At 35.6% G+C, this 15,609-nt stretch overlaps 1 protein-coding gene across 7 annotated transcripts in view; it reads left to right on the top strand.

Annotated features, from left to right (window-relative positions):
• The window catches only part of FER (FER tyrosine kinase), a 424,607-nt gene that overhangs the window by 320,277 nt on the left and 88,721 nt on the right, over nt 1-15,609 (top strand). For all 7 annotated transcript variants that reach the window (XM_040621988.1, XM_040621989.1, XM_040621985.1 and 4 more), the window contains one exon: nt 1,282-1,405. In XM_040621988.1, coding sequence (XP_040477922.1) covers nt 1,282-1,405 — 124 coding nt within the window. The remainder of the gene's footprint in view (nt 1-1,281; nt 1,406-15,609) is intronic.

Below are 15,609 nucleotides of genomic sequence, written 5' to 3'. Positions count from 1 at the left end.
CAGGTACTCTCATTAAAGAGCCATTAAGTCTTCACCTCTAGAGTTGTTCTATTTAGGGAAGCCTGGGTCCCTGGTGACGAGGATTACAGAATTCAGGAAATAGCAATTAAATGCTAATCCCTCTTGCAAAATTCTGGTTTAGAATCTGAGGGCCTAATAGAAAGAGAAAGTGGGAATGATTGTTTTGAGAGAACATTCATTCTAATATATTTAACTTTTTTTAAAAAAATGCAATTACACTCTACACTATCAAGGAAGAATAATCAAGCCTTCAGATAGCCTTTAACGCGATGTGAAGAATGAATGCACAGTTGAAGGTCGACACCATTTTAATATGGTTGTGACTGGTGATAGATGGCTCTTCAGCTTTGGAAATGTGGCTAGTACTCAATTTAAAATTGAGTTACTAGAAAATTTTAAACATGTTTGAAACAACATAGGTATATGAAGCTTCTGTTTCAACCATACATTTTATGAAATCTAAATACAGATGAAATATATGAGATGTCTCACAAAATGTAAAATAAACAATGTATTTTAAAGACTTAGGATGATAAAATGTAAAATATTTCCACTATAATTTTGTAATAATACATATTGATATAATATATTTTGTATATATTGGGCTAAAGAAAAAATATATTATTAAAATGAATTTTAGCTTTTTGTTGTTACTTTTCCAAATGTGACTACCAGATAATTTACAGTTACTGTATGTTCTATTTCTTTTGGACCATGACTGGTTTAAAGAGTTGCTCTAAGACATCACTGAAGTCCATTTGATGCACAAAATGCAATTTGGCTCAGCAATTAAATCTTATCAAAACCATAGCTCTTCCCCCTTTCCCCCACCCCCTCTACCATCAGTGATTTAATTATCATAAGTAGTCACTGAATCAGATAATTAATTTGATATCATTTACATTTTAAACTCTTTATAGTTATAATCTTTTATTTGGTATTAGAGAAAATAAAATTTGGCAGAAAATTTTAGCCCGGCAAATCAGTGAGAAATTGCAACAGAGGAATTGTATGATTTTGTTTTAATATTATTACGTGTTGGATAATGTACAGCGTGAAACAAAGTACTTAAACTGAATCTGGGTAAGTTTATGGTATCTGTTTTCTAATAGCTGTGTTCTTTTCATCTTTTGTTTTATCCTCACCTCGAACAAAATGGCAGAAAGCATGGCTGAATGCTAATTCCTTGGGTGTTGTCAGGTATCTCTAGCAGTCAGTACAGCATGATTATAGCTCACTGTTGTCTGTCAATTCTCGTAGGAGGTGATTTCCTGTCCTTTCTGAGAAAGAAGAAGGATGAAATAAAACTCAAACAATTAGTGAAATTTTCATTAGATGCTGCTTCTGGTATGTCCTATCTCGAGAGTAAAAACTGTATACACAGGTAAGAACATTTTTTAAACATTTTCTGGTTTTATCAGTAGAATGCTAGAAAAGTGACATATTTGCTGCAATACAGCAATGAAGTTCTTTCACAAAACTTACATATTTTCTTGTTGGTTTTCATGTTTTGTGGGAAAGCCTTCTTGGATAGTTGTTCATATAACAGTTTACAGAAACACTTGTTTTCCTTCTTACCTGAGGTAAGTACGCCTCATAAGACAATGAGCTACTCCCTGATTAAAATCTATTGTATTATAATCATGAAGGACCTACTGATAAGATGTACCACAAGTTAGTCACATAATCAGCTACAATCTTATAGCCAAATAGGATTGTTTCATCTGCTCCCTGTTCTCATTTTGCAAAGAAATTACTTGTAAAGTCATGGAAGAACATAATAGTAAAACAACAGTTCATGACAGTGAATTGGCCAAGGGTAGAAGATATTAGCATACTAGTTATTTCAAGGGAGATTTTAGAAAACTTTGTCTAATTACGTTAAGAGCAGTGACTTGGTTGTAATGCTTTTATAGATTGTGGTTTTCATTGCTTGTAGCTGAAAATGTTCTTTCCTGCTAAATGTCAGTACAGCTTAAGATGTCTTGCCGAATGCATGTGAGATCCTAAATATGGCTCAGTGTATGTAAGCAAAATGACTTGGGGCCATTGATACAGTTTTTATTCACTGGAAATAGCACGTAATACTATTTAACATGGAACAGAGTTCATTGTCAGATTGAACTATTATGGACTTTATCTAAATTGGTTCAGGTATTGATGTATGTTTTTCTCTGATGTGTTTCATTAAGCAGGCTTTGATTTAACATTCTGGTAAAATTGTATAATGTATACTTACATAGCAGAACAAAAGTACCTTCACCTGAAATGTATATTGTTTGATCTTAGTGTGTCAGTGGCGTGTCCCATCTGCCTCACCCCCTGCCTCTGTTTTTGAGTTGGGCCAAGAAAGAATTTAGAGCCAAACTCTGAAGTAAACAAGAGTTTGATAGCAATGAAAGCAAAAGTACGCTCTCAAGGTGGACTAGCGGCAGACCCAGGGATGGCAGCTGCACCAGGGGCAGGGTGGTCTTTCTTTTTTATGCTTGCAAGGGTTATGGGTCATAGCTAGGCTGCTCTCTGACTAGGGTTGCCTCCAATCCTCAAAGGTCTCCTCCTACAATAGGGAGGGGCAGTTTTTGGCCCTATGCGGCCTTATCAGAGCTTTCGTAGAGCCGTCCTCCTGCAAGGGGAATGTGGGGTCAAGACCACAATATAAATGTGTTCTCATGAAGCTATAGGTTATTGTAAGGCAGCAGTTTTAGGGAAGACTACATGTGTGTGCCCCCGGAGTTTTTCCTGGCTGTTTGAAACTTGGTTTCCGCCCTTCTTAAAAGTCAGAAAACACCTGCTACCTGCTCATGTCTGGCTAACTGCCTACTTTATCAAATTGATTACTTAATTTTTCCAAAAAATTTTGCCACATATTCAGTTTTATTCTAAAACTGAAATTACAGCTTTTGTTTCCAATATAACTCAATGATCACATATATTTTAAAGTACATTTCAGTAAAGATATTGTATTTCTGGAAATTAAGACAACTAATACTTAACCACTGTCCTTGTATTTTTGTTTTACTTTCTATGACTAGAGATCAAATCACATTATAATAGATACTTTTATTTATTTATTTATTTATTTATTTTTATAATTCAGGGTTTTGTTTTTTTTTTTTAATTTAAATTCAATTAGCCAATGCATAGTACATCATTAGTTTCAGATGTAATGTTCAACAATTCATCAGTTGGGTGTAACATCATTTCACATGCCCTCTTTAATGCCCATCACCCAGTTATCCCATCCCCCCATCCACCTCCCCTTCGGCAACCCTCAGTTTGTTTCCCATAGTTAAGAGTCTCTTATGCCTTGTTTCTTTCTCTGATTTCTTCCCATTCAGTTTTCCCTCCTTTCCCTGATGGTTCTCTTCACTGTTTCTTCTATTCTTCATATGAGTAAAACCATATGATAACTGATAATTGTCTTTCTCCAATTTTTAAAGATTTTTTAAAAGTATTTGATTTTGGACAAGAATTGCATTATCATTAATTTCATTAGAAGAAGAAAACAGTTTTTGTTAGAAGTGACAACGAAGGGTTTTGTTGTCACTTAGGGGACATCTATAACTTTGGCTGCTCAGGCGTTAAAGCTACTTCAGGCATCAAATTCTCTACTTCAGTTATTCGTTGTGTCTCAGATTTTTTTTTTTTCAAACCATTAAACTATAGCTTTAAATTACAGTGAATAAACATTATTGAAACTACTTAATTGTCAGTGATCAGTAGCAATCTCTAATTTCTGTTGCGTTGTGGTTGAAGGAATTGTTTCAGTTTCTTGCTACTTTTGTAGTGTTTGCTTTTCTTGCAAATAGATGACTATTTTTTTAAGGACTGTATCATCAGAATTGAAACCATTCTAAGTTGTAGATGACAGCTTTTAAAAAATTTATTCCACTCACCAAATCATAACATTATCTGCTCTAATGTTATGTTTCCACTCTCCTTGTTAAGAATTGTTATGCATTCACAAATTTTTGAATGTCAACCCCTGCTTGAGCACCTATCCTAGAAAGTTGTACCTGTACTGTTTGCCTGTGGGAAAGGTTCCTGATAGAATATCTTAAACAATATCACTGAGAACAGGTTTGACAAATAGATTTCAGTGCCAATTTTCAGTGATTGGTAGTGGCTTTCTGTCTTGTGTATTGAGAAGGATTCCAGGATCAGCAACAAAGAGTCCATTGATCGATAGTCACATCTGTTAGGGCACTGATAAGCATTAATACGCAAGCCCCAAATTTATCATCGTGGCATAGAATATTTTTTGTCTTTATTTTAATAAATCCTTTTCTTTTTTATATGATTTTCCTTATTAGCTATATATAGCAACAGTGTAATGTTTTCCGACCAACACTTCCACTGATTTCTTCTAAACTATCTGCTATTCTAATTTTCCCTGTTGATCCTGATTAGTGGGTGAATTTTATGATACCTCTAGCCAGTGGTCTTTCGTTACTCTTGAAATTTACTTAAGTGCTCTTGGATGAGTTCATTTTCTTTTCCTTTGCATTTCAGTACCTCACCAATATGTGACACTATGTTGAGAAAATATTTTTTGTGTTGAATTTTTTATAGAAGTGAGTCGTACTGTAGAACCCTATTCTTATGTTTCATCCTATGAAACTATTCCTGGGGTAGTAATAGTAATTGCAATGGATTTCAATTGATTTATAGTTAAAAGATGCACTCAAGTCATTTTGTATGTTTTTTCTCCTAAGAAATACCAAATATATAAATATAAAAATATAGTATTCACTACAGTGAAAAGCATTTTTCCTCATTAGAAAAATTTCTAGTGAGGTATTTTAAAAATTGATTAATCTGAACATGATCGAAAGTTTCAGTCTTCAGGTAGTGAAGAAAGGCACCCAGCCCTATTCTTGACATCCCCAAGTATTACTAAAAATATATGCATGTCTATGAATTATGAAGTCTTTGTCCCACACATCAAAGCAAAAATTTTTAATGTGCTTTAAATTTTATATGAACTTATATGTATTATCCTGTTCAGTGATTAGAAGTCCCTGGAATTCAATACTTGAAAATATTTCTAATTGTGTCTCCTCAAAATAGTATCTTCAGTTTGGGGGGACACACTTTCTTTCTTTAGCTTTGTTTTATTGTTTTGATCACTGTGAGAAGAGCAGAGCAATGTTTCGTTATAGATAAACAAGCATGACAGCCACAAAATAGAAAGAAGTAATTGCATAAAGAAATGGCCTGCTTTTGAAAAATGTTCTTGTTGTAATTTCCACTTAACGTCCAGAAGGGTTCTCTTGATACTTTAAGTTTCTAATTGAAACTATTTCTCTTTATAGCTAGTGAATTGCTGGATATTTTGTGTTTAGTTGTAATCAACTGCATTTTCTTTATAATTATGCTATAGACCAATGTGAGATTTTCTTTCCAAATTGTGCTTTATGTGAAGACTTGAAGTATACCGATAAACTTTGGGCTGTGTGTGTACTTACAATGGTATGTTACTAGATTGTTAGATGTCACTCTAGAAGAAGCATTAAACCTGATTAATTTTGATGTTAAGTGGATTGAAGCTTGACATTATACTAGATATAAGTGGGAATGGCGTTTATGGTTTTATTGCTGATGAATCTTACTGCAAGATTTATTTTTATTTGGGTTTATTTCTAGAAGTTGGCTTTCTGCCCTGTTCTTTGGTGTCTGTGGAAAGTAAAGAAAGGATAAGCTTTTGATTGGTATGTGTTTGTGTTAAAGACCAACCTATGGGGAGTTTTGGAAGCATTTCTTAATTTCATGATATTCTGTGTTAAAACCAGAAAAGGTGTTTTTGGAGAGATGCTTGTAGGAAATGATTTTATGTTCTAATTTTAAATCTTGGACTGATTTCTCTTTGTTTTTGGTCGCTTTACCACAGAGAAGTTTTGTTGTTATGGAGTAAGGCTAATAACTCTACAAATTGAAGCCCATTAGATGAGATTTATTGTTTAATAAGGATTTTGTTTATCCATTGAGAACGAAGATATTTCCAGTGCTTCACAAATGTGAACAGTTGCCTACTCTGTGCCAGGCTGATGTCAACAAGAATATCGTTGTCCCTGCCATCGGGTAGATGTAACACAAATTAATGATTATGCAAAGAGATAATCAATTTAGTGATAATATGTGCAAGATGCCACAAGAGTGATATTAAGAGGGTCTAATATGACCTTTTAGTGTGTGGGTTATGGTGGGAGTAATCAGGGCTATGGTGAGAGCAGTCCATAATTGCAGAAGATACTGTTTGAGAGAGACTTGGTAGATGGGTGTGTTGCTGAATAGCAGGGGAAAGAATATTCCAGCTGAAGGAAGGTTGAAAGCAAACTTAACAATGTTTTTCATGAGAGAGCAGCACTTAGTCATGAAACTATAGAGTTCAATATTATCAGAACGGGAAGTCCAAAGGACGGAGCAGGTAAACAGGGTCATTCTCACCAGGGGCCATGTATGCCATTTAATTTGGCTAAACTGCAGGAGTATCTAGCTATACAGTGGGATGATTTTAAGAAAGTTAAAATGCTATGGTTTTTAACCGGAAAAGAAAAGTAATTTGAACAAAATTTACAAAACCCTGAAAAATGAATAATGTTATGAAAAGGAGTAGGAATGGGACTGATTTTGTTTTTAAATTTCATTAGAAAAACTAATTTAGGAAAGCTAAGATTGTCCCAAAAGAAACAATATTACATTTCACTTAAGTACGTTCTAGAAAGACATTGTTCGACCCAGTGACTTCTGACTAGGCTAAGGAATATGTACTTTTTAAGATAAATGTAAGATGCTGCTTCTGTCTCATTTTAATTTTTTTGTGATTTCATACTTTATGAAACTAAAGATTTGGGTATGATATTGATCATCTACTTTTTTCCAGTGATTCTTGAAGGTTTTCCTCTACATTTTTATAGCTACAGCTGATAACCTAGCATTAGAGCTCTCCCTATGCTTTCAGTGTACTAAAAATGTATTCTTGTGCTTAATGCATCTTCATATCATGTAAATGGTAAGATAAAGCTAAAATAGGCAAAGTGAAATATTTCCTTTGTTTTTAGAACTTCACCTTTTATGTCTCTCATGAATTGCCATTTATTCAGTAAAAGGCAATTTACAGATACAATTTAAGATCAATTTACAGGTTAAGTAATTGTGGCCCAGAGATTACATGAAGGTTATCTAAACAGTGGCAGAGCCACTGCTCCATAGATCTTAGATGTGCTGACTTCCTCCCAACGCATTCCCAGTCATTTGAATGCGGGTGTTTTACTCCATCTCATTCAAGTGTTTGTAATCCCAACAGCTGCCCTTCATGAGTTCGTGAGGACTAGGCATTGTGCTAATTATGTGCTTTAGACGCAATATCTGAGAATGTAAGCTTCATGAGGGCAGTGATTTTTACCCGTATTGTTCACTGTTGGATTCCAAAAACCTGGCACAGTGCCAAGCACTGACTGGTGAATGAATAAATCCTGAACACAACAGTAGGTATTATTGTTAGGCCCATTTTATACATGCGGAAACTTATGGAAGGGAGGTTGATTATCCTGCCCAAGATGATATGAAAAGAAAGTAGCAGCTCCTAGATACGGATCCTGGCACTCTGGTTCTCGATCTCATACTCTGAATCACTGCCCTGGACTCAGCTGCCTTCCGTAAGAAATGCATCTTCTGACCAATTAGGAGATTCGGGGAAGAAGGCCAGGTGGTATTCGGTGTGATGGCTCAGCTTATATTTAACATCTGGACTCTTTATGTTCATGAGTGAGAAGAGGTTGTGGAAGCCTGTGAAATGTAATTTTAGAAAGATATACCTAGGTGTTTTTTGTTGTTTTTGATAAAGAGTTGCTGGAATGAAGCAGTATTTTGTTAACTGCCTCTCCATTTAATTAGAACTTGAAAATTTATTTTTGTATTTTTTCACACACTATTGTTTAGATACCCCCCTTCTGCTTTATCCGTTAATTAAAAACACAGGATTAGCATAGAAATGTGATAATCTCGGTTAGTTGACTAAGCATTTATGACTGATTTTCTTGTTCCAACATTTGATTACAATTTTGAATATATTGAGCTGTACTTTTATTTTTAGCCTCTAAACCAATTCTGCTACAGTACAGAAAGGAGTGCTCAATAATTTCAAATATGTCAAAAATATGCAGTCCTTCTCTAACCTTTTTTCTTTTTCTACTGCAGTTTGGTATTTGCATATGCAGTGTGATTATCATACAAAAGATATCACAAAAGCACCTTTCTAAAAATTATCCTGCTACTTTATTCAGTTTCAGAATTTCCCATCACTAGTTTCACTCATTTTAATTAAGGGATTTTTTTCCCTAAAGTCACATGCATGTTTCCAGGAATGAAAAAAAAGGCCTTCTCTTATACTACAATCAATTAACATGTTGGCTTCTGTTAATGTACTGGAGTATCTAGCTGCCTTCTTAGAAAACAAAAATGAGGGATTTGGGAGAAAGGGTCAAAGGACAGATAAGTTTTGATTTATGGTTACTGGTAGGAAAGACACAGCATATGTAAGACACTGCTCGGGAATTTAGGGCCCTCCAGTAAACACTCCTTGAGAATGAGAAGGGTGGGAGAGAAGGGAATAGCTGCACATTAAAGCTATTTGATGGTTTGGTTAGGGCTAGCTTTGAGCTATGTTACATAGAAATGATGGGGGGAAGTTGGCCTATACCTCTTCTCTATTATTTCTCACTTTCAATCAGTTAATTACAATAAATACATTCCTGGTTCAGAATGTCAAAACGTGAGCTTTTCCATTAAATTAATACAAATGTTTAGGTTACCACTTTTTCTAAGGACCTCTTTGATTACAAAGAACAGAAACAGCTTAAGCTAACTTAAGCAATAGGACATTTATTATAAGAAAATAGAATTTTCTCATAGAACTCAGGACACAGGAATCTCAGCCCGCCTTGGGAGCCATTGGAATTAGGAACTGGGAAGTGTTCAGGGACCAAGGCAGCATCTCTTTCTGTCTTTTCCTCTGTGTTCACTTGGTCTTTCATTATTTCCTCTTTCTCTTTCACTGCTTCATTTCCCTCTTGTTCTGAAGACTGCATTCCTCTGCCCCATTTGCAAAGGGCTCTCAAGTGACATTTAAATCAATATAACATCCCAGACCTAACATCTGCAGATAACTAATTAGTCTTTGAGGTCTAACTTCAAATTCTTGGCAGAAAGAATTGATTGGCCTAGCTTATATTAGGTGTTTTAATCAATAAGATGGTTAGAGGAGAGTATGCAGGATCATTGTTACATAGATTTACAGGAGCCTATCTCGGTGTGTGAGGGGATGATTCTCAGAGGATGGGACATATATGAAGCAGGATCCCCAAAAGGGTACCATGCATTCATCGAGTGCTTACTATTTGGCAAGTACATTCACTGTCTTATTTAGTCCTCATGTTTCAGTGAGAATGGTACCACTCATCTCCATTTATAGCAGGAGAAATTGAGCCACAATAGAAAGTACGTAACTTGTCCAGTGTCATACAGCTAGTAAGAGGAAGATTCACTTCTAAATTGAGTTAATGACAAAGCCTGGGAATCTAAGCAAAACATTTCAACTATATGTTGGATATTATTTCCAATTTCTTCTCATTTGTGAGTATGATCAACCATGTGGAGATTTCACTTATGAAGCAAAACCTAAAACCATTTAATTAATACTGATTTAGAGAAAGCCTATCACAGGGATAAGAGAATCCTTTACGAGTGTTATCTCCATATTTTCCTGGGATGATTCATTCCCCCGCGGTTCCATGGTGTAGGGGTACCAGCTTGACTCTTTCCTGCAGTTGGGCCATGTAGTCTTCTTGAATCCTAGCTCATACGGAGTCTAAATAACGGGCAGGAGATAACACTCAGAACTGTGGAGTTGAGATTTAGGTGACATGGTGGTCTTCACATTCTCAAGTCAAGCCTAATTTATGCTGGAGTAGCTAGCTTTTTCTAATTAGTCTTGGTGAAATGGAGATTGTGGCCTCTAAGAAATCTGTTAGAACATGGATGACATAAAAACAAGTCTAACCTTCTTGCAAATTGCTTCCTATTCTCTGGCCTCCAAGGCACAGTCTGAACAGTCAACATATGGGCCTAGAGAACCCAAGCCTATGACATTTACCAGGCATTGACTCACCTTATTAAATTTGAGAATTACAGGGCGGGGGGGGGGCGCGGATTTGCTCAATTTTTGTTTTCAAATATTGTTCATTCTGTATTAGATACAGAGCACCACGACAAGCCCTTTTCATTCTCAGGTTTCCTTTTTAAAGTGTTTCTGTCCCAATCAGACTGTCTCTGCACTGCTAACTCTGATAGACTGGAAGGTTAGCATTTGCAGAGCCACTTAGCAGCTTCAGCATAGTGGTTAAGACCGCAGATTTGACAATGGAATGCTCTCTGTTTGAATCCTGGCTCTATGCCATGTTAATTGTGTGACTTTGGAACTCTCCCCAACCCCCATCATGGCATTCCCTATAACCTTTCCCCTGCTTTATTTTTCATCAGTCCTTATCATGACCTGACATTTATTGTATTTATATCTACATATGCATATATGTACATGTATAAATATATGTATATGTATAAAAGTGGTGTGTGTGTATATAGACATAAAATACTGGTTTGCTTTTTGTCTCTCCCTCAACTAGAATGTAAGTTGCATGAGGATATTGACTTTTTTTGTTCATTCCTCAATACAGAGAACAGTTACCAGCGTCTAGTTGGTGATCAGTAAAAAAATAATCATTGCATGGATGAATGAATGAAGTTACTTATTATGCTTCTGTTTCTTCCAATATAAAATGAAGATGATGATATTCTCTCTGACACACTGATTTGTATTAGAGAAGGCAACTGTACTTGAGTAGAAAAGAAGTATCTCAAGGTTCTCCACTGTGAAATATCCCCACAACATTTCAAAGGGACGACAACATAACTGGAAGAGGCCACACATGTCCACACCATTGTAAGATTAAATTCACTGATCTAGTTTGCTAAGGGTACAGAAACTTTTCAGGAAAAGATGGCCATATAAAGGAGGAGCAAATGCAGGGTATCTCCATGTATTTTACCGTGGTCCCCAGACTTTCTAACAGTGTCCAAACAGGCTTGGACCTGGTTGAATCTGAGAGCTCATTTTCTTGCTAACATGGTAGTGTGGACCATACAACACCATTCAGGGAGTATCTGTACAGCTGTGTGATTTTGTTTAATGTTTTAAACATTGGGCTAAACATTTCTTGTACCAAACACGGTGTCAGCAAGGCCACATCCTCACTCTAGTTAAAGCCTAGGTATCTCTAGGCGGCTGATCTCTATCTCCAGCCCATAGTTTGCCCCCTTACTCCCATTACTCTTTCATCTGTGTTCCCAGTCCTGGGTATGTTCGGGCCGGGCACTCCTCTAGATACTGTGGCTATGGTGGTATAGGAGAGGAAAACTAATTTGCCCTCTAATCTTCTAGGTTTTTGCCTGAGACACCCCTGTAATAAAAGGTTAACAGGGGAAAAACATAAGTTAAATAGCATGTATGCCTCCTGTAAATACATGGGAGAGACCCAGGAAAACTAAGTAACTTCCCAAGATGGCCCAAGCCACCACCTTAAATACCAACTCCAGCTAAAGATTAAAGAAGATGTGTAGAGGGTAGGAGGGAGGCCAGTTGTGGGAAGTTATCAGGCAAAGCAGTAAACAAGGGCGGGATTGTTACACAGATTTAAGTCAGTGTCTTCTCTACTGATAAGAGTTTCTAGAGATTTAGAGCCCACCTTCTCTTCTTGACATAGGGAGGGAGACAGTCTTATAATTGGAGAGCTCCCTTGTAAATATCTCTTACAAAAGGGTAACTTCTACTCAGTTGTAAAGCTTCCTCTATATCCACTGTTTCTAAAAAATAATCAGCTGAAAATAATCCTTATGCCAAAGAAGCATATTTTGGGGAGACCTTCAACAGTGAACTTAAACAAAGCCCTGCCCTCTGGAGCTTACAAAACTGAGGGAAAGCAAGTAAATATAAAATATCGTACATGATAATAAATGATATACTGAGTAACAAAATAGGATAAAAGGGAATGGGAGGCTGGAGTGGACACTATTTTGTAGAGAAGACCCAGGAGATAAAGGAGTGAGCCATGTGATTATCAGTGAGAACCTTACTAGCAGTGGGTGTAGCAAGGACATAAAGGCCCTGAGATGGGAGCAGCTAGGTGTGTCTAAAAAAGACCAACAAGGGAGATAGAAAATGAGCTTAGTTATTAGGTGGCCAGATCATGAAGACCTTGTAAGTCATTGAAAGGGCTTTGCCTTTATTCTGTATGACATGGGGGCTTTTGAGAACTAACTTGATCTGTCCCAGGGTTTGAAAGATCAGTTGGATTTTTTTTTTTTAATAGACTTTAAGAGGGCAAGTGCAGAAGACAGACCGGTTTGAGAGCTTTTGAAATAATCTAAATGAGAAACAATGGGATTTGGACCTGGATGGCAGTGGTGGAGATCCTGAGAAGTGGCCAGATTCTAGGTGTATGCTGAAGGTAAAGCCATTAGGGTTTGCTAACACAGTAGATAGAGTCTCTTACAGAGAAAGAGAGAATGAAAGATGACCTTCTTTTCTCACACAGACTTCAAAAAATGGTCTTGCTGTATTTTCCTCATAAATTCAGGTGGCTCTAAGACATTCTCCAATGTTTTATTTTCTATAATTCTAATAATTCTAACATTATTGCTTCAAACTATAAGGAACCAAATAAAAGCACACTGTGTAACTTTGATTTTACTGGGAGTCTGCTGTATGCGGAGAACTGTGCTAGGGCTGATGATACCGCCGAGATTGGGCAGACTACCACCATTTCTGGCATTTTCATTGTACCACACTGTTGTGTTAGAATTCTTATAATGGAATGAAGAAAGTGACCTTGAAATGAATGGCATTCAAAATCTCATCTGCAGGGTTTTTTGCATTTAAATTGATCATATGTTTCCCCAATAAGTTATAGATCTTTAGGAATTGTATCTTGCAAATAGTATCCTATTTTGCAGACCAATTGATTTAAAGAGATAAGTAAAATTAAATGTATGCATAATTTATCATAATTTATAGTGGGTTATATTTTCCCCCAGAGGTCTCTGGGCTTCTGACTTGTCAATGAAAATAATTATCTACTGAACTGAATAACTTGGTGTTGCAACTAATGTTGCTAGTTAATAATGCCAGTGGATCGTGCCGGATTGTTGGAGAAATAATGTCGTCTATGGAACTAAAGTGACACGAAAGAGAAGATGTCAGTCAATTGCTATTTTGTTTAGTATACAAAAGGTCATTTCCTTCTAATGTAAAGTTATGTATTATAGAATAAAATGACCTCTATTATATTAAATATTTATAAGATGGCTTGGAGAGAATAGTTACAGTTTTTGGTCTGGTACACTTATTTATATTTCTTATGAATAGATATTTTTGTTATGGAAAAGAAATACTTGACTGTTTTGTATTCTTCGATCGACCTTTTAAGGCTGAACTTTTTTTCATTGCACAGTGTGATTTGCTTTGTGTGGGAAAGAAATACTGCAGATTTTCTGCGAACATTTTTTATTGGGTACTTTTCACATAGTGGGAGTTTGATAAACATCTGACATGTGAATGAATAAATAAATGGATAAATTAATGAAAAAATGAAATCGGTCTTTTATCTGCTGTCCAAAGTACTGATTGAATGCCATTAGATGACTAAGAACTTTCTAGAAAAATAATCACAAGTTGTTTCACCAGCATTTCAAAGAAAATGAAAATGTTCATTTTACATTTTTATTTTTCTCTGATTCATTTCTTTATAATGCATTAATGAAGAAAAAATGATACCTTTTGCAAACCTTTAAGTATTATACAAACAGACCAAAATTCTTTGCCTGCTGTGCATTATGATAGGTTTTAGGATGCTTATGGCATTTTTTTTTAATTGTTTGCATGTGATTATTTCAGTTTTAGTGAGAAAATATCACTGCTCTTGTCAGAATAGTGTCCTCTTCCAAAAGTCACAGAGGTGAATACTATCCTGGTTCAACCCGGTTCTCATCTAACAACAGTAGTTATTTGTTATATTGACCCTGTCCTATCTCAGACAATAACCACGGCTTAAGCAAGAAGTAGTTTATAACATGCCAGAAAGTATTAATTTTTAACATATACTTAGAAATAATTGGCAGTAAACAACAGATGTGTTATTATGTATTAGAGTGCTCAGTGGGCACATATTTCATTTAGCCTCTTTCTCCCCTCCCTGCCCTCTGTCCATTCATTATGTAAATAACGTGAGAATGTGAATGTTATGGCTAGAACACTGCCAAGGTACTTAGTTCCTTACCATTTAAACTCAAGAGTACGTAAAAAGTAACTTTAATTCTCAGTGAACAGTATTTTTCTCTTCCTTCTTAAAATTCCCATTATGCCTCTTTAAAATTAGGCTTCTCTTTACTTACATGAATTAGTGCAGGAATAAAATTGAAATAATTGTATCTGCTATTTGAGCTACAATTTAAAACCCAAGGCAGGACATAACCATATGGCATGATAAACAAATAATCTATAAACCCCTTTATAACCAAATGAAAATGTAACTGGTATGTAATATAAAATTTAGCCTTTTTTAAATCACATCATGCCATGTTACAAATTTTTAAGTATTTTTTCCTTAATATATATATATCATGTGAAGGAAGGAAAATTACAATTTTTATGTGAAATTGTTATACTTACATACATGTCCTGCTAGAAACAGATTATTGGAGTTCCTGTATTTTTGCTTTTATGATATCCTATAAAATTACCTGAAATTTCTCGTTTTCTTCATAATTTCTAAAGCCCCTCTATCTGTATACCACAGATTAAATCAGTCATAAACCATGTATCGAATAGCCTTCTTTGTAAAAGGCCCTGTTTAGACATGTTCCCTACTGTCAAGGAAAATGAGAAAAGTAAGTTAAAGATATAAAAATATCTTGATAATTTGATAAATAGTATATTGACTGAGGCAGTAGACAAGAAAGAAGAATAAAGTTTCCAAAAGCCTTTCATAATAGGGAGAAAAAAAATAGCACAGCTTAAGAGCCACCCAACAAATATTGGGACAATTTATTGATTTCTATGATCAGCTGTATTAAAAATAGCTTAATTCCCAAGGGATTTCCTAACTGATGTTTTGCCATATTTAGCAGAACTTTAAAAGATTTTACTTTCTTCCTGTAACTTTCTTAAAGAATATTTTATCTACTTTGTAAGCATCTGGGTGTTGAAAAGCAGTCACATGGCAAATGTTCCATGATGTTTAACTGAAGTCATTAAATATTTACTTAAGCATTTTCTATGTACCAAGCACATGGTTGGCATTTGGAATAAAATGCTGAGCAAAGCACAAGGGGTTCTCTGTCCTCATGGAGCTTAAAGTCTAATGAAAGAGACATACATTAACAGATAATCATTCCAGAAAGCATGCAAAAGCGGGAAATGGCCCTATCATAAGGCCATGGAAGGCATCTCTGAAGAAGTGACATTTGAACTGAAAT

The sequence above is a fragment of the Ursus maritimus genome, unplaced genomic scaffold, assembly GCF_017311325.1.
Source record: "Ursus maritimus isolate PB19 unplaced genomic scaffold, ASM1731132v1 scaffold_5, whole genome shotgun sequence".
In the NCBI taxonomy this organism is placed as follows: Eukaryota; Metazoa; Chordata; class Mammalia; order Carnivora; family Ursidae; genus Ursus; species Ursus maritimus.
Note: the sequence above shows the minus strand (reverse complement) of the source record. Positions and strands in the feature narration are given on the sequence as shown.